The sequence below is a fragment of the Aquila chrysaetos genome, chromosome 5 (assembly GCF_900496995.4).
Source record: "Aquila chrysaetos chrysaetos chromosome 5, bAquChr1.4, whole genome shotgun sequence".
Taxonomy (NCBI): domain Eukaryota; kingdom Metazoa; phylum Chordata; class Aves; order Accipitriformes; family Accipitridae; genus Aquila; species Aquila chrysaetos.
Window position 1 is genome coordinate 67,734,469 of NC_044008.1, and position 23,878 is coordinate 67,758,346.

Below are 23,878 nucleotides of genomic sequence, written 5' to 3' on the forward strand. Positions count from 1 at the left end.
GATGGACCTGCATCCAATACCTTTATACTGGTTTCCAGCAGAAGTGCTGTCTTGAGAAGCCCCCCTGTTCCCAGGCTCCTTCATGACAAAGGTCTGTCTTTGCAGCTGAGTGATGCTGTCTGTCTAGGTGGGATCCCATGGAGCTGTGGGAGCCTCACCTGCTCTCTCTGGCTCGCACCATCCTTTTTGCCAGCTCCTCCTATAGCCTTTTGTGGAAAATGCTTTCTTAGTAAAGGGTGGGTTATCCTTGTTTGTGCATGGATATTCTGTACCCAGAAATTATCTGCATCGTGCGTGACGGTTTGTTAATGTTATACTGACAAGCCTGTGACTATGATGTTGATCTTCCTGCTCACCTTTCTGCAACAAGAGATGAGGCAGACACCCTTTTGCTAATTGCATCAAAATATGGTGGGCTGTATCCTGCCCTCTGCAGTCAGTCACAGCAACTGACTCAGCTGAGAAAAAGTGACTTTCAATGTCTGTGGGGGCACACATATGCAGACAATTGTGGTTAGGATCTAGGAGCCCAAGACTGGTCCATCACATTGTCCTAAGTTGGGAGAGCATGTGGTGATGGTAATGGCAGGGTTCTGTCCCCTCGACCTAGGGGGTCATCAGCACGTGGTGGGATAGCAGAGCAGTGATCCAAGACCACCTCATACAAACCTTCTTTCTCTCTCTAAACAAATCTACTAGAGGACAGGACACTGCATTAGCTGCCTGTCTCATGTTCTCGATTCTTTTTCCTTCTTCGTGAGCGCAAAATATCAGAAAATAGCCATCTGTACAGCTAGTTTTAGAGAAGGGTGGCTGGGGTACTGAGAGCATGCTCCTTGGGTCACTTAGCTGACAGTATTGACAGGTATGTTATTTAAAGTTGTTTTTTGGTGCATGTAGGAAGGGATACTGTAAGGATGGTCTGTTGTTTGCCAGTTCTGCTCACCTCTTCTCTGTTCATCAATTCCACTTACCAGTTGCAGTGTTGAAACAAAATTTGATCACCTGTACTCTGCTCTGAGTCAAACCAGATTGATAAAACTGGTGACCAAGGGTTTGCAAGCATGAGTGTGACTCAATTTGGCCTGCAGGAAAACCCTGGTAATTTTGGTGACCACCAGGCCTGTCTTGATTTTGGCATTTCGGATGCAGTTAGCAGAGCAGGCAGGTAGAACAGTTATCTGTGACTGAGCATATCTAACACAGATATGGCACAAGATCGGACAGCCTTAAGATACTGGTTTTGTTGGCTTTCCAGACCAGTGGTGCACTTCAAAGTTTGTAGCAGGTAAACTTGCACCTGGGGTATGTACAGTGAATGAATGGCCTTTTTAGTGAAGTATGCACTATTTATTTATGCATAAATGGAACTGCAGTATTCTGGTTTCTTGAAGTTGTAAGGCCAGACCCTGTCAAGTGCTGATATTAAGAGAAGTGAGAGGCTGGCTGAATACAGGGAACAGTAAACAACTGAAGGAACTGGCCTTCTAGAAAAACTGTCTTGCAATTCAGCTGCAATCCCTAGACAATAAATTGTTTTACAGGATAACAGAGAATCCAAAGACTAACCACATGACAAGATGGAAAATTTTTCTTTCCACGGATAGATTAGATAGCAAACCATGTGAAATTCCACAAGTAAAATGCCACCTATTTATCTTGAAAGAGAAGGAGACAATGTGCGTTTTGTAGATGTGAGTTATGAGTGAGATAAAGCTAATTCTCAAATCAAATTGTATTTTAGGGAGGACCTGAACTTCTATCTATGAAACAGTGTAGTTATTTTAATGTATTTGTGGGGCACTTGACGTATCTAAATGTTTTTAATAGATAGACCTCCTGAACAACAGTGAAATACTTTGGCAGTGGCAAAACAAATAGCCCGCCTTAGACTTGTGAGTTGCTGGAGCATTGTGGCTTCAGCCATCAGGGTTCTGAGGACATTGTGGTGGAGCCACCAGTATCTAGATAAAGCTGAAAGCAAAAAGATATCCATGTAGCTCTGGGCAAAAGCAGGACTGTTGGCATCATCCTGGTTAAATTTTCATGTGATTAACTGCATTTTACCGCTCTGTCTTCTTTCTGTTTATTTCAGAGACCTTCTGTCTGGAAAAGTTTGTGGTGCTGTAGCATGGCTCATCATATTCCTCTCAGCAATGACTGCCTTTCAGTATCAATTGAAGGAAACACAGTAAGGTAATTTGCAAGTACTTTAGGGTAAATTACATAAAGTTTGTAAACCCAAGGGCTTGTAGCTTGCTCTTGGATTCTCAGAGCTTTTTACCATATGGTTTCACAAAATAGCACACATAGTTGAATGACCAGAAGAGTAATTTTCCATGTTTCTTATTTTTCTACAGAGCTCTCAGTGTCCTCTTGCTCTTGATTGTTTTGTGTATTTACTCTCAAGGTATTAATTATTTTAGTAAACTGGGCTTGTGTTTACTTATGATTGCAATATCAAGGGGTAAATATGAACTCAAACATTGACCAAGCTGAAAGGCAAGGTGGAGCAAAGGAGGTGCCCTAGATGACTGTCAGTGGAGCGTGACACAGCAGTGTAGATTGCTTAGGGAGAAACCTCAAGCCTGGAAAGATCAACAAGCCCCAACCAACATCTTCTCACAGGGTTGGTTTAGATATCACTGAAGCTTGGAGCTGTATGAGATGACCTTTCAAGATGTCTCTTCCAGCTTTTGTTGCAGTGGCTCTGCAGCATAACTCATTCTAGATGAATGGGTAGCATCTCAGTGAGTGCAAAATGCCCACTACAGAAGAGAGAGCTGTAATGGCAGGCTAGCGGAGATTAGCATAAGGGCTGGACACCACCTGAATTTGACATCATCCCATTAACAACACAGCTTAGACTGTTCCTGTTGTAGGCTTGTTCATTCTCATTTGATAACTGAAAAAGGGGACACAAGGCTTGAGATGCAAGCTGCAGAGGTAGGAACAAACACACTCAGTGTATGTCCTGCCTGACTTTTCCGTGCCACACTTTTCACTAGAGTGACACCCATCTTTAGGAAGTGCATCTCACGGGAAGAGATGAATAATGTCATTGCGCAGCATTATTAGAAACAGACTGGCTGATCCTCTTGGCCCCGGCTGAGACTGCAACAGGAGTGTCCTTCCTGGAGTTCTAAGGCCTGTGAGACAAACCCCCATTGAACAGATGCTAAGCAGCTCCCAGGGAACCAGGAGAGAATGGCATGCCCTTCCTGAGCACAAGGATCTCACATTTCCACTACAATAGCACAGTGTGCTGCTTTCCTGCCCAGCAATTACTTTGCCGGGGGTTTTCCCAGTATGAAGTTGATAGGTGGTGTGCAACTGGAGTAGCAAAGAATGACCTTCTCTCCATGGCTGGCAAAAGCCTCTGTCAAGTTAATAGGAGGAGGATGGAGATAAGTAGCACAGGAGCCTCTAGGTACCTAAATAAAGCAGGAGAAGAACTGTTAAATAGAAGACAATAGACAGAGAGGAGGGAAGAGAAGCATGTGATTTCCAGCAGTAAATCCATCTTCCTTATCACAGGACCATGTGGCTGTGCTACTCTTGCAGCTAAAAACACGACGGCACTTCGCCGATGCATCTGTCAGTCAGGAACAGAGAGGAAGGCACTGTGAGGCCACATTTTTCCAAGTGTAAATCAGCGGCATGATGATTTATACCACTCAAGAAGCAGGCTTACATCTTGCATTCCTGTAGCACTTTTCACCCCAAAGGATGCCAAATGGCACATTTGTCCTGCCAGATGTCAACAGGGGTGGTTTCTGATGTTAAGTCAGTGGGAAGAGTATGGGAAAGACCTTTAGCAAGAAATATTTCACTTCTGGCTCTAAAATTAGTAGACCCACACACAGATGTGATTCTGTAATTCGTATCTGTGCAAGGCCTAATTTTTGCATCCAGATGTGAAGTGCTGAGATAACATGCCTGCATTTTTTGCCAGGGGTACAGAGAGGGATTTGGGCTTTGTGATTCTTGTGTTTCTCTCTCTGGAACAGTGGAGAGTCCTGGAACGCTCCTGCTCCTGGCAGCTGTCAGGGACAGGAGCTGGAGAGGCTGCTTTTCTGATGGGAGGCCAGCTAGCCATAAGTTTAATAAATTACCTCCTCACCTGTCTGCAGTACTGCCCTGCTCCTTGGGGGAACAGCTCTCTGAGAGATTCCTAGTCAAGGAACAGAATATTTTCTTCCTTTCCATCAAATAGATTTTAAAGGGGAAAAAAAGCCACAACCCATATCAGCCCTGGAGTGGTGTCAGTTTGTCTCTCTCTCTGTCAGCTCTTGGGTGATATGCTAGGCTTCCTGCTGGGATGGCACAGACAAAAGGCTGTTGAGGGAGGCATTTGGATAAAGGATCCCTGGTTCTTTCCAGCCTGTGTAACTCCAGCTGACGTTTCCAGCCATTGTTGCTGGGAGTGTATTTTTCAGGGTTTTTTTTTTTTAATTCTTTCACATGAAGTGGCTCATCAGTCTTCTCAGCCTTGCGTGTCTGAGAAAGGAATGCTGGGACCAGAGCCATTTTAGCGTTGCAGCTTAAGCAGGATAGGGTGAATTGTGAAGAGATCAAGAAGCAGAAAAGTGTGATGGAAGACTTGATCTGCTTCACTCAATACAGAGATGTTAACACCTATCACTGTGGGCATAGGGAACATGCTCAATAGCTGAGTAGTCTTTGTGCTTACAGAAAGAACTAAAACAAGTTCCAGTGACCAGAGGCTGTAATACAGCCAAATTTGGAGGACTTAGACCCCATCTCCCAGTGATTGCTCCAGGCAAGGACTTTCCGTGGTACGTGGGAGCCAGCTGGAGGAGCCTGCCTGTGGTCCCATTACAATGTGGGAGAGGGGGAAATATTCCATCTTGGACACATATCATCTGCTGTCACAACATAGATTCAAAGCAGTTTCTTTACTGGGGCATTAGCTGGGTGGGGCTGGATACCAAGCAGACAAAACAGCACTAATAAAAAACAACAAGTTTTGCATTCTCTGCAGCTCTGCTGTGTGGACACTGAGGTGCTTCCTGGTGTTCCACCGTGAAAGCCACTGTCTCTCTCTCCTGGGGCATTTCAGCACATGGAGAACACAGACCAGTTGGCTCACTAAGCTGTTCCCCACCTCCTGGCGCAGTTCACTGAGGCTTTGCTCTGTGACAAAACTGTGGACATTCTTGCAAGTGCAGCAGTAGAGAGGTGGGGGCTTTGCCTCAATAAATGCAGTTGTCTCTCAGGGTGTGTTCAGTGTTTTTGAGAGAAGGTTTGGTGCAGAAGGGAACGGGCTTGCTGGAAAATGGCCAGCGAGTGTGGAATTCAGGCAAGCTTGGGAGTTTTGGGGCTATTGGTTTTGTTTGCTGAAAGCAAGACAAATAGCTGTGCAGAGTTTGCTCTTGTAATTTCTTTCCCCTCTGGATTCCCAGCCTAAAAGCATGTGCTTCTGAAGATGACTACTGAACTGGCAGGGGAAAACAAGACCCTAACATTTCCAAGCCAAGCCTTTGCTAACCCACAGGCATGACCATGGAGCAGTTGCATGCTGCAGGCAATGTCATTCCTTTTCTCTCTCAGTTAGAACTCACTCAGTTCTTATATCATCAAGTAATACTGTGAACAGGTCCACACGCCCCCAGCTTCTTCAGCAGCTCCTTATTCCACAGGCTTCCAGTCACATACTGGTTTTTGGTATGTTGTGGACATCACTGAAAGACTAGTTTGTCCTCCAGTGAAGCTTGATCAATTTGTAGAACAGCTCTGTCCTTAAAGCACAGCTTGTGATGCCCTGCTCCCTAGCTCAGAGCCATGGGAAAGTGGAAAGCACACAGGGCACAGGCAAGTAAACAAGATTTGATACATAGCCCTCTGGAGAAGGTGCACGCAGATAAATTGTTGGCATAGTTCAGACTCTAGCTGACACCCACAACATACAGGAGCTTAAGATCTAATGGAGATAAAGTTTGTTTATTAAAAAAAAAAAACCAAACACAAAGGCAAATCTGCCTTTTATTTGTCCAGGATGTAACTAAGGATGTAGTTAAGTAGATGTGGAATTAAAGGGACTGTTGGGAGATGGAAAAGAGCTAATAGATAACCATCTTCACTTGATGGTCCCAGGTGGAATTTGCTTAAAAAAGCAAAGGGCCTGTTTTCATGGCACTAAAGAATAGAAGAACTTCTGGTGTGGGCGTTGATGTTAGTAGCTGGACACGCTGAACACAGAGCGGCAGTGCTGGGCTCCGAGTCTCTACACCATGAGAGAAGCAGCATCTCCTGGGATTGCCAGTAGGACTGCCAGAGAAACATGCAAAACCTCTCATTTGGAAAAGGAGGCTGGCATTTGGCCTGTGGCCCTTGAGAGGTTGCCAACTCCTGTGTTAGGTGCAGTCTTCACTTACTATCTTCCTGTCTGTGGGCTGGGAGCCCTGTGTATCCCAGGAATCATACTTCTTATAGAGCTTTATAAGGGAACAGCTCTGCTATTGGCCTCAGTTTTCACCAGGCCATCCCTGACGAGTTACAATACATCCCCATTTCCCAATCTGACCTCATGTTTGAGCTCACCAGCCTGGCTGCCTGAGCTCTAACAGACCGATTTCAGCAGTGGGAGTAGAGGATGACGAAATAATACTCCAGGGAAGTGAAAGCCAGTACTCCGATAGGGGGTTTTTTTTAGGTTTTCTTTTCTTAGACCAAGAAGGTGAAAAGCTGTGTGTTTTGCATAGCAAGCCTGGTTTGGGCTAATGTGCTTGCCAGAGATTTGGATATTCCCCCAAGCACAGTCTTTCCTGAACATAGAGTACTACAGACATGTTCTCCACAGTTGCCAGCCCAGTTCCTTAAAAGCAAAGAAAACTGTCTTTCTCTGGTTGTAAGAATCCTGCTATCCCTTGTGGCTCTTGGTTTCACAGTAATGTTACGTGGAGGAGGTTGAAGGAAAACGTTTGCTGCCTCCAGAATTTCCCTTTGGGACCCTATCAACAAAAAAAGCCTTGTAATTGCACACAAGCAGCTTCTTCAAGCAGTATGCCTGAAGTGCATAGGGCTTGAAAGAGGAAGGCTAAAATGAAGCCGTTGCTATGTATGCTGCATATCGGTGCTTCAGGACTGATACTTGTTCCTGTAAGAATGTCCTGTTGGAGATCTTGTGGGCACAGAGTTGCTATTTGCCTGCTGCATACCCAGACCTGTAGCCCACCTTTCTAGAATTGTCTGAAGCTGATGAGGGCTGCCCAGGAATATGGCAATACCTTGGCTGATCCCTTTCTCAGTGCCTGTAATTGTTCAACAGATCTCCTTTGATCCTAGGCTCAGTTTGAGCAATAGTGAAATGTTTTGCTGTATGTGGAGGCGGGATGGTACCCTGGACTAACAACCTCCCTTGTGTTTCTTCAAAGGCTTTTCAAACCTGTGTTATTGTTTCATTTTTTTCTCCTAGGTCCTCTCATAACTAATGTCTTGCACATAAATCCAGAGGGACTAACTTGTCAGGAAGTATGGACAATAAAGAAATGCAGCTACTGCTGAGCCTTGTACAGGGAATCCTTGCAGCTTTTTGCTGTGATGTGTGGAGAGTTACAAGGTAGGTGGGAAACCTGTTGACTGGCTTTCCTGTAACTTAAAGCAAACATCTTCAGTTCTCTGTGTATTCAGTAACAGTGTGAGCGCTAGCTTCTGAGACTTGTGATATTGTCAACAAAAGCTTTTTTATATCTAAGCTTAATTTTTTATAAGACCTGTGCAAAAGCAGCCTATGTTGTAAGAAGCAATATAGCCATCTCCCCTTGAACTGTCAGGGTTAATATTTAACGGCTCCCCAGAAGTTAAAATAGCCCTTTGCTGTAGCACGTAAAACTACATCTCTGGTACAGGTAAGCATTTCTCTGGCTGTGGTGTTCATTCATCTCTGCTAAGCTTTCCCTCTGCTGGTGGGGAGATGTATTGTGGAGTGCCAAAGATTGATCTCCAGGCAGACTGCTGATTTTCATGAAGAGGAGAGGATGGGATATGTATTGTGGAACTTGGGATGGGGAGATATTGTCAGGTGCTACCTATCAATGAGAAGCAACATATCCCAGGTCTGAATACGCTCATGGCTCAAATCAAGTGTAGTGCAAAGCCCTGGCGTTGCGACAGGAACTCATTACCCTTGGAGCATTTCGTGTGCACATGGCATTAGTGAAGCTTTGTTTTAACTGACACTGTTGATGAACAAAGCCTGGTTGTACTGTACAAAACCCAAATGACCAAGGTCCCACTAAGGGCAATAGTGTAGAAGGCGGTTGTCTGTCTGTCCATGATGGCATGATTCACAGATGTGAGAAACTTGAAATTTATTTTGGTGTTATGTGGAATAAAAATTCAGATATATTAGATACTCCCTTGAAACCAACTGAATTTCAAGGGGCTGTACCGTGGGGGTCCCCAGGGTGATCTAGTTCTTTTAAATTCTACAACTAGCCGCAGACTCAAATCCGTCCAGGTTCTGGTTTAGTGGTGAACTGCCATAGCTACTATTTCCCATCCACTCAGTGATCCCTGTGAAGTGATGGGATGGTTCAAAAGCCAAAAGTAAAAGACCAGTCCTAGAACTGGTACTGGAGGCAGCTTGACTGAGAGCTCAAAAAGAAGAGCAGATGAAGAATGTGTATTGCTGCTATATGTACAAGCAGCTCAGAGCTGAAGTGGCACACTCATGATTTGGCTTGGGAACCTGAGCTCCAGGCAGGCCTGTGTAACAAGTTTGTCAACAATAGAGTGGTTAGATTGTGATGGAGTTTTGGCACCTTTCAGACAAGTGAAATGCTGGATTGAAGTTTTTCCAGTTGCCCTAAAGGCAGGTCAGCTTTATTAAAGAGGGAGGGAACTGTCTGACTCTAAGCCCTGTCCTCTAATGCTTTACTCAAGCACTAATATGCCTTTAAACACAAACTCCTCTGTTCTATGGTGGATTTGCAAGGAGTCTTACTTTGACTTATTCAAAGCAATCACAAGGTAAAATGGCTGCATATCTAGCCATCAGCTTTTGGAGGCAGGGATTGCTACTGGATTTGAGCTACAAGCACTTACTGCAAGAAGAAGAAAATAAAGATCTGTTTATGGTTATGGCTAGAATCTTGCCTGAGCCCTTGGGTAGGTGGTGGTCTGAAAGCTAATTTCTTTGACTGTAACTATGGCTACTTCCATAATTCACATAAATGTTCCCAGTGATGCTTCCACTGGATTTAGAGGTAAAGGGTTTCCTTCTTATGCTGGACTAACCTCATTAAGGAAAATATAGGAAACTTCCATTGTTTGCAGTGAAAGGTATTTCTTTCCCCGCTCTGTGTTGCAATAAGCTTAGGATGATAGACGGGAACAGTGCAAAGCTGTTCTCTTGTCTGAGAAATTGGATCTGTGTGTGGAGTGTCTGGGAGTGTTGGGAGAGAGGGTGTGCATGTTCTTGTAGTGAAATCCAGAGAGAAGACCAGCCCACTCATTCAACACACCTTTGGAAAGCACTGCCTAGCGAGCACCTCTGGGCAGCAACAGCAGAGCCTCTGTCGCTTTCAGGCATCTTGCCATGTGGTTTTTCAGGAGAAGGCTTCCTAAAATTCCCAGAGCCCTCATTTGGCTCATTGTTTTAACACACTTCTGCATCTTCATTGCTAATTTCAGCTCCTTGTTTGGCTTGTCAAAGACAAGGATTTTCAGGTAAGAGACCTGCTTCCTTGTGATATGCACTGTCTGGATAGAGTGCTTGTGCTCACTTTCTTTCTCTGTCTCTGTGTCTTTTTACCCTGAAACTTGTACTTTTGATCTGACTGAGATGACCACTTTGCTTTAGCAGACCATGTTGTGTAGAATCAGAGCGCAGTTTTGGAAGATCCACAGTCAAAAACTTGCTTCTGCTGGTTCACTAATTTCCAGTGTTTCCTTGCGTAGCTGTTTAAGAAAGCCGTTTTTGCTTTACTAATGCTACCTGATTTCATACTTTGGCACTACATAGTATTTGCTTTTCCTGGTCGCTCCCAGAAGGACCTCATTCAGCCCTAGTCCAGATTTCATGGGTGAACATTAAATTTGGTGGGATACCTTTGAATTTATAGCAAGTTCAATATCTGATTCCTAATACAAATATGCTGCATTCTGGGAGACCAATGTCATGCTGACATGATCAATATATATATTATTTTTTACATCAATGGTCAAGTAAATCCTACAAGAATGGGTGTGGAGGGAATTGCAGTGTAGACTGCGGTAAAATGTCTCCAGCATTGTTGGCAGGAAGCACTGTTCCTTGCACAAGCACAGCGGATACCCAAGCCTTTCCTGCTAAAAGCATGGCTTGCTTACATGTTAGTGCCCTGTGCTGTGTATAGGAACCATCACTCCCCAGCCTCCCCACCAGCCGTTGTATGGTCCCAGCTCTCCTGGTGAGCATGTCTGGCTTGTCTTCGTGGGGGTTGGTTTTCAGCTGGACCTCTCAGGGCTGATACTGTGGGGGCAGGCAGGAGGGGTGAGGCTGGGAACACCTACATCTCTTCTGGAGGTGGCATGAGTTTAGTTCAGCTCCAGCGACTTGAGACCACACCTGGAGGACAGCTAGTGATTTGGAGAGGTCGGAATCTGCACAAGGGAGGCAGGGGAAAGGAGAGAAGGAGGAGGTGTAGAGAAGTGAAGTGAGTTGTCCTTGATCACAGAGCCCATCAGTGGCAGAGCAGGGACAAGAACTCCATGCCCAGCTGCTTGAAGCCATTTCATTCTGCCATAGTTTCAGATAATGGAAATGTCCATATTTTTGCAACTTAAATAAAACACAACTAGTTATGAGCTGTATGTGGTTATCTGTGTGTCAGTTCTATTTCCATACCTTTATATGTAACATAAAATACACAAAGCAGCATTTACATGGCTTTATCCTCTATTTGTCCTAGGGCTTTGTAAATGGAGAGGAAAATGACAGTAAATGTCATTGAGCTTCTGCAGTTGTTTGCCAGCTGGACGCTAGAGCCTGAAATTTGATGAGCTGCTTTGACCATTTGTCTGGGTTTAAAATGCTGGTCAGGAGAGCAGGGTCCTATGTAGGCATGAGTGCCTGGCCATGTGGGTCTGACTGCAGGGAGCAAGGTTTTGGATGTGAAGGGCTCTCGGTTTTACGTTTTGGTCTCTGTATCTTTGGCACAGTATTTGAAATTGAAGTGTAATAGAGCTGGGATGGAATCTGTGCCCTGCAAGACAGCACATACAGAAAGTCTGGGGTTGGAGGTGGTTTCTCATACTGTCCTCTTTCATTTGTTCTCTGCCCTTTAATTTCAAAGTTTTAGACGTCATCTTAAAAATACCACAGAAAGTCATCCAGGGATTTAGGATCTGCCTGAGCTACCTTACCAAATTTCTCTTTACTTAGGGCGTATATATAAAATCTCTCCTCTTATTAGGCAGTAAACAGTTACAAGTTTATACATGAAGCACTATGATAGAAAGCAACTGCTGCCTATTTGGTTGAATCTGGCTAGTGATTATGAGGGGAGGTAGAGGAAGAGCTGATAGGCTATTTACCACAACCTCTTTTTCTCAGAAATAGCATTGGAAATGTTCAAGTATTTATCTGATACAAAATTATTTTTAAAAGCCTCTTAGTTGATAATTTCCTAATCACTTTAATGAATGCCATACCACTCTGAAGCTTCAGCAGCAATTGAACTGTTATCTACAGCCTGCTATCTGCAGAGGTGCTCTTTTTCCCCATTTATCACCTCGGAAGCAATCCACAGCTCTCTGAAACAAATGCATCATGCAAAGGGTGAACGTGAGTGTGAAATCAGAGTGCCACAACTATGCTGGTTTATTCTGAAAAGCTTTGCTGTACATAAAAGCTCAGCTGCAGAAATTTTTCACCTTCCTTTTTCCTGTTCCACCCTCCGGCCATGTGCAGATAAGAATGAATGTTTGGGACAAAACCCCACCACTTTGGCCTTGATTTTTTTGCTGGGTTTCAGCCCAGTCTGTTGGCAGCTGTATCCTCCTATGATATCCTTGTACCTGCCTATGCCTCTGAACTGGGGAACAGGGCAGCTGCAATATTAGAGGTGATTGTTGAAAATGCAGAGATTTTACATTTTTAAGCTTTAGAGTGTATTTTAATAGCTTCAAAGTGCCTGTTTTAAGACATGTGTGCCTGGCAAGTGCTGTGTGATGCCATTGCATTAGCTGGCTAAGGGTGAGGAGGAGAGGAAAAAGCACCTTGTGGCCCCAAATGCTCAAGAAGTGATGTATGGTAAAGGAGTGAGTTTCACTTCTTTTTAGACTTCCCTAACTGAATTCTGGAAGATCTTCATGCTCTGTTCCTGAAGCACTTGGCTCTACCGGCAAAGAGAGCCAGATGGCTGCCTTCATGGTGTGTGCCCTGTCCTGAGCTTGGGATCTCCAAAACAGTCCTGCAGTGCTCTGGGGATGTTGCCAGTGGTCTGTCCAGTGCAGAGCAAAGCTGTTCTGTGCTGGTTTGCAGTTACTGCCAGTGTGGATGTTTCATGAGCCAAGTGCTCAAGAGGAGTGTGTAGCCTCTGGAATTTGCTTAGTGGGGAGATAAGCGGTATTCAGGCCAGGATGGTGTGGGAAGTTGAATAACACTTTGGTGGCAAAGTTGAAGATGAAATTGAATTCATACAGCATCCTGCAGAAACTCAAGTGGCAGTTGCCAAGGCAAGTCCTCTGAGTGTGGTGGTTGTATGCAGTGGTTGCTCTGGAACACAGAGAGGGGCTCAGAGTCAAAAGCACTAGAAATGGGCTGGAAGGTGTTCAGTGTTAAGTTGAAGGTGTGTGTGATGGTTCTGCTTTTCCTTTGATTGCATTCAGGCAATTGAGCATTTTCCAACGTGCCCCAGATATGCTACAAGTAGAGACCCAAGAGCAACAGGGTTTAAACTATTCTGATAATGGGAACTCAAGGAGCTTTTTAAAGGTGATTTTGGGGAGAGACGTCACAAGGCTCAAACAAGATATGGTTGAGAAGACACCAAGATGGGAAGGAAAGGAGGAGCAGAAGAAAATGATGAAACCAGTTGCCAGGCTGGAGGAAGCCAAGGAGAACATGACTGTGAAACCACTCCCTGCATTGGAGGGAATCAAGAAGACAGCAGTGAAAACACCCCTTAGGGTGCAGGGAAACAAGGAGAAAACAACAGTGAGATCAGCCCCAGGGGTGGAAGAAGCCAAGGAAAAGACAATAGTGAAACCACTTCCCAGGGTGGAGGGAGCCAAGGAGAAGGCAACAGTGAAACCATCCTCTGGGATGAAGGGAGCTCGTGAAAACAACATATCCAAAGACCAAACAAAGCCAAAAGAGCCTCCTGCATCAGGGAAAACTGTAAGACCTCTTCCTCAGGCTGCTGCAGTGACAGGAAAGAAGCATCTGAGGGCTGCTGACTTCAAGTCTGAGCCGCAGTGGGATTTCGAGGACAAGTACCTGCTGGACAACTCATCTCCACCATTGGTAGGTGTGATGGCTGTGTGTGTTTGCCAAGAATGATGCCTCCCTGTTGACCTCCTTGTCTGCTGTCCCCTGGGTGTATGTGCCCTTCACAGTCGAGGATGATCTCCAAGCTGGTAGGTCAACTCACTGGTATATGCAGATGCTGCTGGGACCCAGCGAGGGAGACCTCTATGTATGACTCAGTTAGCCTGGCCAGTCCTCCACCATGCTCCAGTATGGGAATTTAACTGCAATTGCATGCATTTCCATGGGTTCCTTTGAAAGTCAGCCCAAGCAGCCCTTTCTGGAGCTCAGGTGCATCAGAAGCTGGGGAGAATATCTCACCTTCTAGATGTGCTACAAGGTGGTCCCACCCTTAGGTGCCTTGATATATTGCATAGGGGACTTAGGCACACAATGCAGCGTATATATTCCCTGTGACATGGCACCCTGAGGTAAGTTGAGTCACACCTAGTCTTGTGATGCCTACAGGCAGGCATTAGGTGTCTGGCACTAAATGGCAGTCTTCATACAGGCATCCCATTTCTCACCCAGTCTCTTGGGAAACTGAACATCTGCATTCCTATGAAGACTCAGGTTTACAGTCCCCAGATTGCCTTGATCTTTGTTTTATGCAGCCCCGCTAAAGAAAACAAGCAGTGTCTTGGTGAGGGAACAGGAAAAGGAATGTCTCCGTGTGTCTGTTCACCCAAGCACATCTGTACCAAAGCAAGTCAAAAGCTTTGACGGCAGTGGGGCAGCAGTGACACTTGTGCTGTGCTAGGCTGTGAAGAATGACACTGGCAGTGATGGTGAGGAGGGTCTCAGTGCACGGGAATGGAGGCTTTGTTAGTTGCTTGTATTAAAGTCAAAATAAGGTCAAAGAAAAAGGATTAGATGAGGACTGATAAGCATGTACCTGCCTGCTTTGGGGACAGTAGGGTGGAGACCATTCACATTTTACAATTTTCTGTCAATATTGGCAAAAATTCAACTGTGTATGTGTGCCCCACTGAAGAAATGATGGTTAAAAAGTAACTTTTTTTACTGTCCTTGTGGTTTATTATCAACAGCAGGACAGTCTTTCCCAGGTGCTGCCAATTCACCTTTTCCACTCTGTATGTAGACACCCATAGTAAGCAAGCAGATTCTTTACCCATTCAGAGCTCCATGTCTCAGATGGTCCCACCATGTTGGGTTGCTATCTAGGATTTTCTTGCTATGCATTGAACCATCGTCACAGCAGAGCAAATAATTCATAACAGATCTGGCATTCAACAAGTCTTGCTTTGTTCCTCTTTGTTAAATAGGAATAACTGTAGGCCTGGTCAGCACAAGTAGAATATTTTGGTAGAGGTGAAGATGAGAATCTCAAATGATACAGCTGTACCTGTCAAGGCAGTAGCACTTGCACAGCTACAGCTTCAAAGTTTTCTTACAGATCCTTTTTGTTGGGAGTGTTGTTCTTTTCATTAGTTCTTGTGATCACCTCTGCCTGTGTAGGTCATGTTACTGATGTGATCTTCCAAAACAGTAAGCCTGGTGCCCCCCATCAGGTTGTCTTAACAGCCATGGAATTGAAAGCCTTTTTCTTTTCTGTTTTGCACTGAACTCTTGTTCTAACCATATTTTTAGCCTTTCCTTTGTAGCTATGAGGGTTTGGAACTAACTTAAAATGAAGTTTGATCATCTCATCATTACTCAGGTCCAGGAACAGGGCCTTTAGGAAAGTTGTAAACTATAGCAAAGTTCTCAGCAAGCAGATGGGGCATGTTATGGTGCACAATTCTGTCTCTGTCCACCATCTTATGCTGGTAACTCTTTGTAAAGCTTACCCAGAGCAGTTTTTACTGGCACCCCTGTTGCTGGAAGGCTTGGACAGGTGGGTAACCCTCTCTAGAGTGAGAAAGGTCTTTATGCATGGGTATAAGTGGCCTTTACACACTGCTCGTGCTCAGGGAGGAGGGAGGGTGTAGGCACATGAGTAGAGGGCAGGAGTGCCTGCTCTAGCTCGTTGGTCTTAGATGAGCCATTTGCCTATTTAAAATCTCAATGCCACAATCTTCCACCATTGCCATGTGACATTTTGGTGGCATTAGGGGAATGTAGGTGTTGCTCCAGCGGACTGTCAGAGCTGCAGGCACCATGTTGTTCTGCTCAGACTTCTCCCGGTGGAGCAGGGGCTACTCTTGGAAAATTTAATCCCATTCCCCAACCCCAGGGTGCCCAGGATGCCTTGGGAGATGTGCAGAGAGCAGAGGTAGATGAACTGGGCTGATAAAAAAAATCCTAGGAGGAGTTTTATTGTTTTGATGTTTTATTTTTGAGTTTTCTCTCCCTTGTGGTATTTTGATGTTGTTCCCCATTGCCCCTTTTGGCAGTGCGAGCCATTCTTGTGCTGACGGGATGTGCTCTTCAGTGTGGCATTGAGCCACTTGAGAGGAGCAGCTGGCCCCAAAGATACCTCTGTTATCCAAAGATCTGTGACTATTAAATGTGGAACTCGGCTGTTAAATGCTTCAGCTCGTGCACTGGACCAGCCTTACTGAGTCACAGCAGAAGGGCCTGGCAGATGATGCAGTCTGTGGTGCAGGATGTGCATCCTTCTTCCTGGGCTCCCCATGGTCTCTGGGCACCCCGAATACAAATGGGAGTGGGCAAATTATATGGCTAAGAGTGCATATGCCACATGAGACAGTACCTCACCCCTCCTGCCCAGTGTTACTGCCTGTAGACACAGTGGGGTTAAGTCACCAGGATCCCGCTTGTTGACTGTCACATGCTCCTGTCTTCTCATCTAATGAGCTGCAGAGCATGTGCAGCCATCTCAGAAGTGCAGAGCAGGAGCTGGCAGAGAAATGCAAGACAACAGTCACAGCAGGAAGCTGGGAACATCCTCCACTGTAACTGAGACTGGAAAGGATCTGGGTGTGCAGAACAGCTGAGGCAGTGGGGAAAACCCTTCCTCAGTATGGGAAAGAGGAGAAAATGCACACACGAAGGTCTTTAGTGAAGATGTGGATCCAGACGTCACATGTTGGGTCTCGCTTCCAATCCTGATCTCTAATTCTGCAGAGAGGGGGAGTGGCTAGAAGCACTCCCACCTCCTTCATTTCCTACATGATCAGACTTTTCCCTAGTTCCTCTGGTTTTGATCCAGTCTAGCTGTGGAGGCACAAGAAGTACCAAGCCTTGGACAGTACAAAGTACAGCTTGAGCAGTACAGTCTCTGGACATGAAACATGCTGCAACTGAAATGATGCCAACATGAAACCCTCCACAATGTTCTTGTCATTGCACTGCTGTTGTGACAGGCAGAGTGAAGGCTGTATCCTTGGGCTGTGACTGGATCGTCATCCTCACCCATAGCAGAGAGCCCAGCTCAGCTGTGGAGCACACAGCAAGGCTTTGGCAATGCAGTCTGGTCATTGCTGGGGATTTGAGCTGGGCATGCGGTCCACTTGGTCTCCTGTTTTGACTTTCAGTAGGTGTTGCAGTAGGTATTTGGGGAAGATGTCTAAGAAAGTAGAGCACAAATTGACTCAGCGGAAAATCCAGCGCAGTGGAGTTTGCTCTCCATCTGCACACACGGCCTAACTCTTGCCAGCTGCAATGATACCCCTGTTGTTATAGAGGATAAGCTGTCTCGGTTTTCCTTCTCAGTTGCATGCTTCTGTGTGATTCATTTATGATGTTGAAAAAGTTGTTTGCATGCTTTTTCTTACTTTTAAAGGGAGTGATAATAGTGATTTGATCTCACATCTTCCTCACTGTGTTTGCTCATGTGCACTCTGAGGCCAGGACCTTGAGGTGCCTTGCCAAAAGGGACTGCCAGCCTTATTTGGTATGTCTAGGTTAGACCTATTACAGATAGCATCAGTTAATGAGGCCCAAAGCCAATAAAACATGTGAGCATTGCAGGCCTGTTGTTCTGAAGAGGAAAGTCTCAGAGATCTGGATTCACTCTGGCTTCCTTGTAGGTGACTTTCCAGCAGCTAGTTATTGACGTAGTGCTGAAATTATGCCTTGTGTTCATAGTGATGGGGACACTGAGGGAAATGGATGATGTACCACTGGAGTTTCTATGCTTCTTTCTGATACTCTTACACACAGGCAGACAAGCACTGGCACTCAGTCAGGTTTATCAGCTCCCTGCTAATCAGTCCTTATTGTTTTCTTTTTGTTTTTCAAGACCTGCTCTGAATCAGTGAAGGCCAAAGCTGCCAAGTCTGACTGGCTGCGAGATCTTTTCCTGCCCAACATCATGCTCTTCACAGACAAGAGATACTTCAGTGACAGTGAGTGGGACCGCCTTGAGCATTTTGCACCTCCGTATGGCTTCATGGAGCTGAATTATTCATGTGAGTCCCTCAGGGCATGTCAGGATGGGACCATCAAACTCCCAATGGGAACCTTATGCCAAGTAGCTAGAGGTTTGCAGCATCTCCCTGTCAAAGGCATCAGGCTAGGTGGATCTTGTGGTGGAAACTGTGGTGCTTTCACTGTGTCCATCCCAAAGGCTCTTGATGCTAACTCTCCACCATGTTTGCTTCACAGTGGTGGAGGAGGTCATGTCCCTGCTGCCCCCGAATTCCCACCAGCAGCTGCTCCTGGCCAACAGCAACAGCAGCATGCCGACATGCATCAGCTGTGCTGTCGTGGGGAATGGAGGAATATTGAATAACTCTGGGATGGGCCAGGAGATTGACTCCCATGACTACGTCTTCCGGTAAGGCAGGCTTCCTTCTTAGAAGATACACAGCTAGCTTATGCTGGCTAGCAGGTAATTATAGCTGGATAACTTCACCTCTTCTTGTATTGCACTAACTGCCAAGTGCCAAAATGACTGATGGCAGGAGGAGATGAAAAACCAAAAAGGAATTGGAAAGTTCCTAAACACACAGGAAGAGCCTGGGTTCACAGATGAGCCATAAAGAGCCATTTCCAAAGCAGGGGCTCTCCTGCAGATCAAGAGGTGTAGCTCAAAATGGGCCTAATCCTCCCTTCCTCCAGAATAACACTGTCTTTTGCTGTTATAAACATGGATGCGAGGGTTTTCACTGGTCAACTGCTAACTCTGCTCCTCTGTTTGATTTCCTTGGCCAGGGTGAGTGGGGCTGTAATCAAAGGTTACGAAAAAGATGTGGGAACAAAAACCTCCTTTTATGGATTCACAGCCTACTCCCTGGTGTCCTCTCTCCAGATCTTGGGACACAGAGGGTTCAGCAACATCCCACAGGGAAAAGTAAGTCAGGTCCATGCTGTATGCATGCACACCTTTATGGGATGCTTTTAGTCCGTGGCCTTCAGTTCTGATCTTACCATGCATGAGGAGCAAAGGGGCTGAGCTAACACTTTAGCATTACCCTTGGTGAGGGAACCTGCATTGGCTTGGCTTGGAGTGAGTATTTGCAGTGGCAAGCTGTGTCAGTCCTACCCCAGCCTTTTGGCACGTAGAAGTGGCTGCACATCAGATGCTATCTCCATTCTGCTTCTGTGGGATAGTTAAAGGCTGCAGACCAAAGATGTGTGTCCGAGAAGCTCAGGGAACTTAGATGCCTGCTTGCTTTTTATTTTTAAAGGATGTATCTCTCTTGTGCTGTTCATTAATGCTCACTTGTTTTCTTAGCATGTGAGATACATTCACTTCCTGGAGGGAGCTAGAGACTATGAGTGGCTGAAGGCTCTTCTGTTGAACAAGAACATCAGGAAAGGATTCTTGAACCACTACGGGTAAAACAAACTGGCCCCACCTCTACACCCTTCACTGTGGAGCTCTGTTGTGCCCTTTTTCTCTCCACAGGGCTCAGCCCTGCTGAGGTGCACGCCAGGGTAAAGCCAGGTTAAAGCCTCCCTCCCCTGGCAGATTTGTCCGGAGAAATATCTTATTTCCTCAGGTCTGAGCACTACTGTAACTAATACACCTCCTTCCCAGAAATAGCTGATTTCAATAATGTGTGGCCAGAGGTTGGAGAAAGCTTTGTGGTCCTCTGGGATGAACACATGCTGTTGTCTGGTCTGCTGTCTGTACATGGTGGCCTACTCATGGATGAAGGCCTGGTTTCACCAATTCTTGTCTATACACACACATGCATTTGATATTCCAGTCTCCTGTTGTTGCCTCTCCTCCCTGATCTCTGCAATGCACATAGGTTATGGACGCTTTGTCATAACGTGGGCAATGTTGCAGAATAACGTAACAATGTTTGTGGTTCTTCTCTTATCACCAAGTGTATCAGGGCTGATCCTTTCCAGCTGTGATGAAATATATGAGTTTGTCCTGAGTCTCCCCATTCCTGTCCTTAGGCAGAGGCCCCGGGAGAGATTCGATGAAGATTTCACGATGGACAGGTACCTGGTGGTTCACCCTGATTTCCTCAGATACATGAAAAACAGGTGAGCTGGAGGTTATGTACTCTAACGGGTTTATTTTTTCTGGCCAGCAGCATCTCTTCTATCTCTGGGCTCTCTCCTCCCAGCTCACTCCCTTGTAACTGCAGTTTAGCCACACCAGCAGATTGGGGGTAAGCTTCACCAGTGTGCAGTCAGTTAAAATTCTCTGTGGTGCTGCAGTGGGATGTTAGTGGTGGGTAGATGTCCAGCTTCTGTGAGCTGGAGAAGTAGCAGCCATTGGACAGTTTGGCTTTCTGCATCCAAAAGAGGTCCTGGGCAAATGGCAACTTTAGATGTGGGAAGAGTGTTGCTAAAGTGCCAGAAGAGTTGATCTAGTTCAGGACCAAACTTTCATGTTCCCCATTGCTTAGCACCTTGGAGGAAGGCTCTGTAACAGCCCTTCTCTCCTGAGATCCCTTGTTGACTCAGGAGGTTGTTTGTGCCCTCAAACATGGTAATAGGCACTACTTCAGTATCCCATTTGCCTGGCCTGGCTGCTCTTCTTTGCCTCTCTAATCCTTTTCACAAGCCTGCTGGACACTGTCACTGTAAGATTTGCCAATCATGGGCCACACGTGACCAAGAGATGTAGGAAGAAGAGCTCCTGTTGTGCCGCGCTTTGGCTTCATTTACCCTTCGGTCTCCTTGAGAGCTGAGTTATGCCTTCTCTCAGAGAAGGCAAATGTAGTGCCAGATGGCTTGCATCACCCTGCTCCTTCTGCCGTCTCCCCTCTGACTTGGGTCCTTTCCAAGGCCAAGAGGGCTTGAATGCTATTTTTTTCCTGGTGTGGGCTCCTACCTTCCTAACAACTGCTGGCATAAAACACTGCAGCTCCTAGCAGGTTTTGTGACCGTCCTGTGCACCTTTCCTGTGTCTCGTTTCACTCCTGAATGTGGATGGGGAGCAGGATGTACCAGGGAGCTTCGAAGCCACTTCTGCACTGCAAGGCAAAGGACAGATTTAAGAGTGGGCTTTAACATACTAGATCCTTTAACCCACCCCTTCTTTATCCCTACTGCCTCAGGACCTACCACTTCCATAAAGCTGGGGCAGAGCTGGGCTTAGGTTGCAGTGCAGGTGATGAAGCATTCTGGGCTGGCCTTGTGCTTTACTGTGCACACACCAGTACCCACACATGTGGGCATACTCATGGCTTGTCTGAAATGCATTGTATGGCCAGAAACTGCTGTAAGGAGGGAAGATGCCATGTAGGCCACAGGGGGACAAAGTGTGCCTAGCTTGAACCACCACACCCAGGAACTGCTCTGTGCTTTCTTCTCTCCTGCTGCAGGTTTTTAAAATCTAAAAGTTTGGAAAAGCCTTACTGGCGGCTGTACAGACCCACAACGGGGGCCTTCCTGCTGCTAACTGCCCTCCATCTCTGTGACTGGGTAAGGGCACGATGATTCTTGCACACAGCATTGTCTGGAAGGGGGGATAGGCTCACAGGGAAGAGCAGGAGTGGCTCCAACCCTGCCTACCATCTGCCTTGAGGGTATGTGGGTTCTTGTCAGCTGTGGAGGAACAGATTGAAGACAAGAGAAACAGCCCCAAAATAGTTCACATAGAGATTGTGAAGCCTGCTGTGGCCTGAGAGGGATCCTGCCTCCCAGGGAGGCAGTAAGAGGACAGCAGGCTCTCTGGAGCCAGTGTTCATAGTCTGGTCCTTGTGGACCCCCATGCAGCATCACCCGGAGAAGCCCTGACTGGCATCCCAGTCCTGTGCTCCCTCCCCATTTGGGAACTGTGTCCTGTATTTCACTTAGCTCCCTCCGTCCTTGGTACCTCTCCCCAGTGAGCCCTCCATCTTTCCCAGGTGAGTGCCTATGGCTACATCACGGAGGGTCATGAGAAGTACTCGGATCACTACTATGACAAGAACTGGAAACGTCTGATTTTCTACACTAACCATGACTTCAACCTGGAGAAGCAGGTGTGGAAAAAGCTTCACGACGAGAATATCATTAAGCTTTACCAGAGAACCTGATTGTGTGGTGAGGGCCATTGCCTGGGAAATCTCAGCAACACCTCACTGGGAATGGAAGAGGACCACCAGAGCCAAGGTTAGCTCTGGACTTCCAGGCACATTTCTTTCCCACAAAGCTATTTCCCTCCTTCAGCACCTCTGTTCTCTCACAACGTTTCTACGAATGTGCAGATGCTACAGACCAGGAAAGGAACAGCAAGAAAACGCAGCACATCAACAAAGAAGTCCCATCTGGCTGTGCTGCAAGACTGTTGCTGATGGTTGTAGGCACTGGTATTGGGAGAGAAGAATCCAGGATGGATCTGGGTAGCATATGGTCCGGTGTCCTGCATCTTCATCGGGCTTTTCTGTCTTTGCAAGGAGATGCTCCTCAGGCTGGAACTACTTCTATTCTGGATGGATCTTCTCCATTAGTGGTGCCCGTCTTGGAGTTGGGTGTATTGTCTAAGCAAGCTCCCTTGGCAGCCAGTGGATGGAGGTAGACACACAGATCCTGTCTCAGGTTGACTTAATTCCTGGAGGTGCTGCTCTCACTCTGCTCCCTGCAGATAAAAAGGATGGACTGGACACTTCCACGTGACTAATTTGAGAGAGGATGAGTCTCACTTCTGCTTCCTCTTGTGGCCTTGTCATGCCACCTCCAAAGGAGCACCACCATCAGCTCAAAGGCAGGTAAATGCTCTCCGTGGTGCAGCAGGCATGCAGTACTTGGTGCATCTTGCTCTGAGGCTCCCCTGGCTGCAGGACATGTGAATGTTGTGTTGTGATCCTGGTGTGCCAAGTCCTTGCTTAGCTGGGCTTTGGCACGCTTGACTCCCAGCTGTGCCAGGAGTGCTGTGTTGTCCTCTTGCCAGGGGAGGTAGGAGCTCTCCAAGTCCAGGGATGGATGCTATCCGTCCTTGCTGCTGCTGGAGTGCCTGTCCTCCATTGCGCTGAGAGGAGCCCAGTTGCCGCCAGCAAGCCTGCAGTGTATTGGCCTTCTGAAAGGGGTTTTACAAGCAAAATAAATGGCACTACTTTGTCCAAGCTGATTTTTCATTGCAGCCCTGTGGGTTGTGGTTATTTAGTGTGCGTCCAAAGCCATTGCTTAAAGGCTGAGATAGCAGACGATGAAGCCAGGAAAGGGCAGGACTGAGTGTTAATGAGAATACCTCCACCTGCAGGGGATCTGCAGCTTGCGTGGACATACCTTAGCATCCGCCACTTGTTCACATTGCTATTGCAGGGTGGGGATCGGAGCTGGCCAAACACCTTCCTGAGGAAGTGGGTAAACACCTGGCAAGTTTGTCCTTGTCCCAGCAACTGCTCTCCAAGTATATCAGATGCTGGAGACAAATGCATGAAGGGCTGGATGTTTCCCCCATGACACCATGCAGGCAAAAAGCCACTTCCAGTGTCCAAGCAGGTCCAGTGCATCTCCTTGGGCTCATCAGGCTCTGGACTGGGGCCCAGCTGCACACTGACTGGTCCCAGTGGACCTGCTGTGGCTGCGAGCGGTTTTCCTCTTGTGCAGCATTTCTGTTGGGGGCAGCAGCATCTCCAGGGACCCCCTGGACTCCGAGGGAGGCATTTCAGCATGGATTGTCAGCAGGGTTTGTCAGGCCTGATTTCCTTTGTCCCTTTTTTCCTTGTGCTGCGGAGAGGCCAAGCAGTTTCTCATGTCTCACTAGGCTTGTTGGCAAAGGACAACCCCCCCGCATTGGTAATCTAAATGAAGAATTCAGCTTGCCTGGGAGAGGGTGTAGCCTGCGTTTGGCTGCTCTGCCCATACAAGCCCTGTAGTGTCTGTAGGAGCAGGGAGTTAGCCGAAATGCACTGTGCCTCTGTTGGGAATGATGTATGTAGCCTCATGTGAACAACAGACCCATGGAGAGCCGTGGGCTTTGAAGCAGATCAGAAATACTTCCTGAGCAGCAAACAGCCTCCCAGTGAAGAGGGAGCCTGATGGAGGCTAGTCACCCTCCAGAACTGACTGAGGACAAACTCCTGCACCCAGGAGCTCTGGACCCCGCTGGGCTCTTGGTGGGCAGTGAGGCAGCTTTGT

The 23,878-nt window shown here is 46.7% G+C and overlaps 1 protein-coding gene across 2 annotated transcripts; it reads left to right on the plus strand.

Annotated features, from left to right (window-relative positions):
- Positions 1 to 905: 905 nt before the first annotated feature.
- On the plus strand, positions 906 to 22,904 carry ST6GALNAC1 (ST6 N-acetylgalactosaminide alpha-2,6-sialyltransferase 1). Of its 2 annotated transcripts, XM_030016363.1 has the most exons (12): positions 906 to 1,305; positions 2,096 to 2,196; positions 7,439 to 7,582; positions 9,658 to 9,693; positions 12,838 to 13,474; positions 17,646 to 17,814; positions 18,011 to 18,182; positions 18,560 to 18,698; positions 19,083 to 19,186; positions 19,760 to 19,849; positions 21,139 to 21,238; positions 21,664 to 22,904. In XM_030016363.1, the coding sequence occupies exons 3-12, from the start codon at positions 7,497 to 7,499 to the stop codon at positions 21,832 to 21,834; spliced, it is 1,704 nt and encodes a 567-aa protein (XP_029872223.1). In that variant the 5' UTR covers positions 906 to 1,305; positions 2,096 to 2,196; positions 7,439 to 7,496; the 3' UTR covers positions 21,835 to 22,904. The 2 variants fall into 2 exon arrangements, with proteins under 2 accessions (XP_029872223.1, XP_029872222.1); XM_030016362.1 differs by lacking the exons at positions 906 to 1,305; positions 2,096 to 2,196; positions 7,439 to 7,582 and having other exon boundaries at positions 9,499 to 9,693.
- The last annotated feature ends 974 nt before the right edge of the window (positions 22,905 to 23,878 follow it).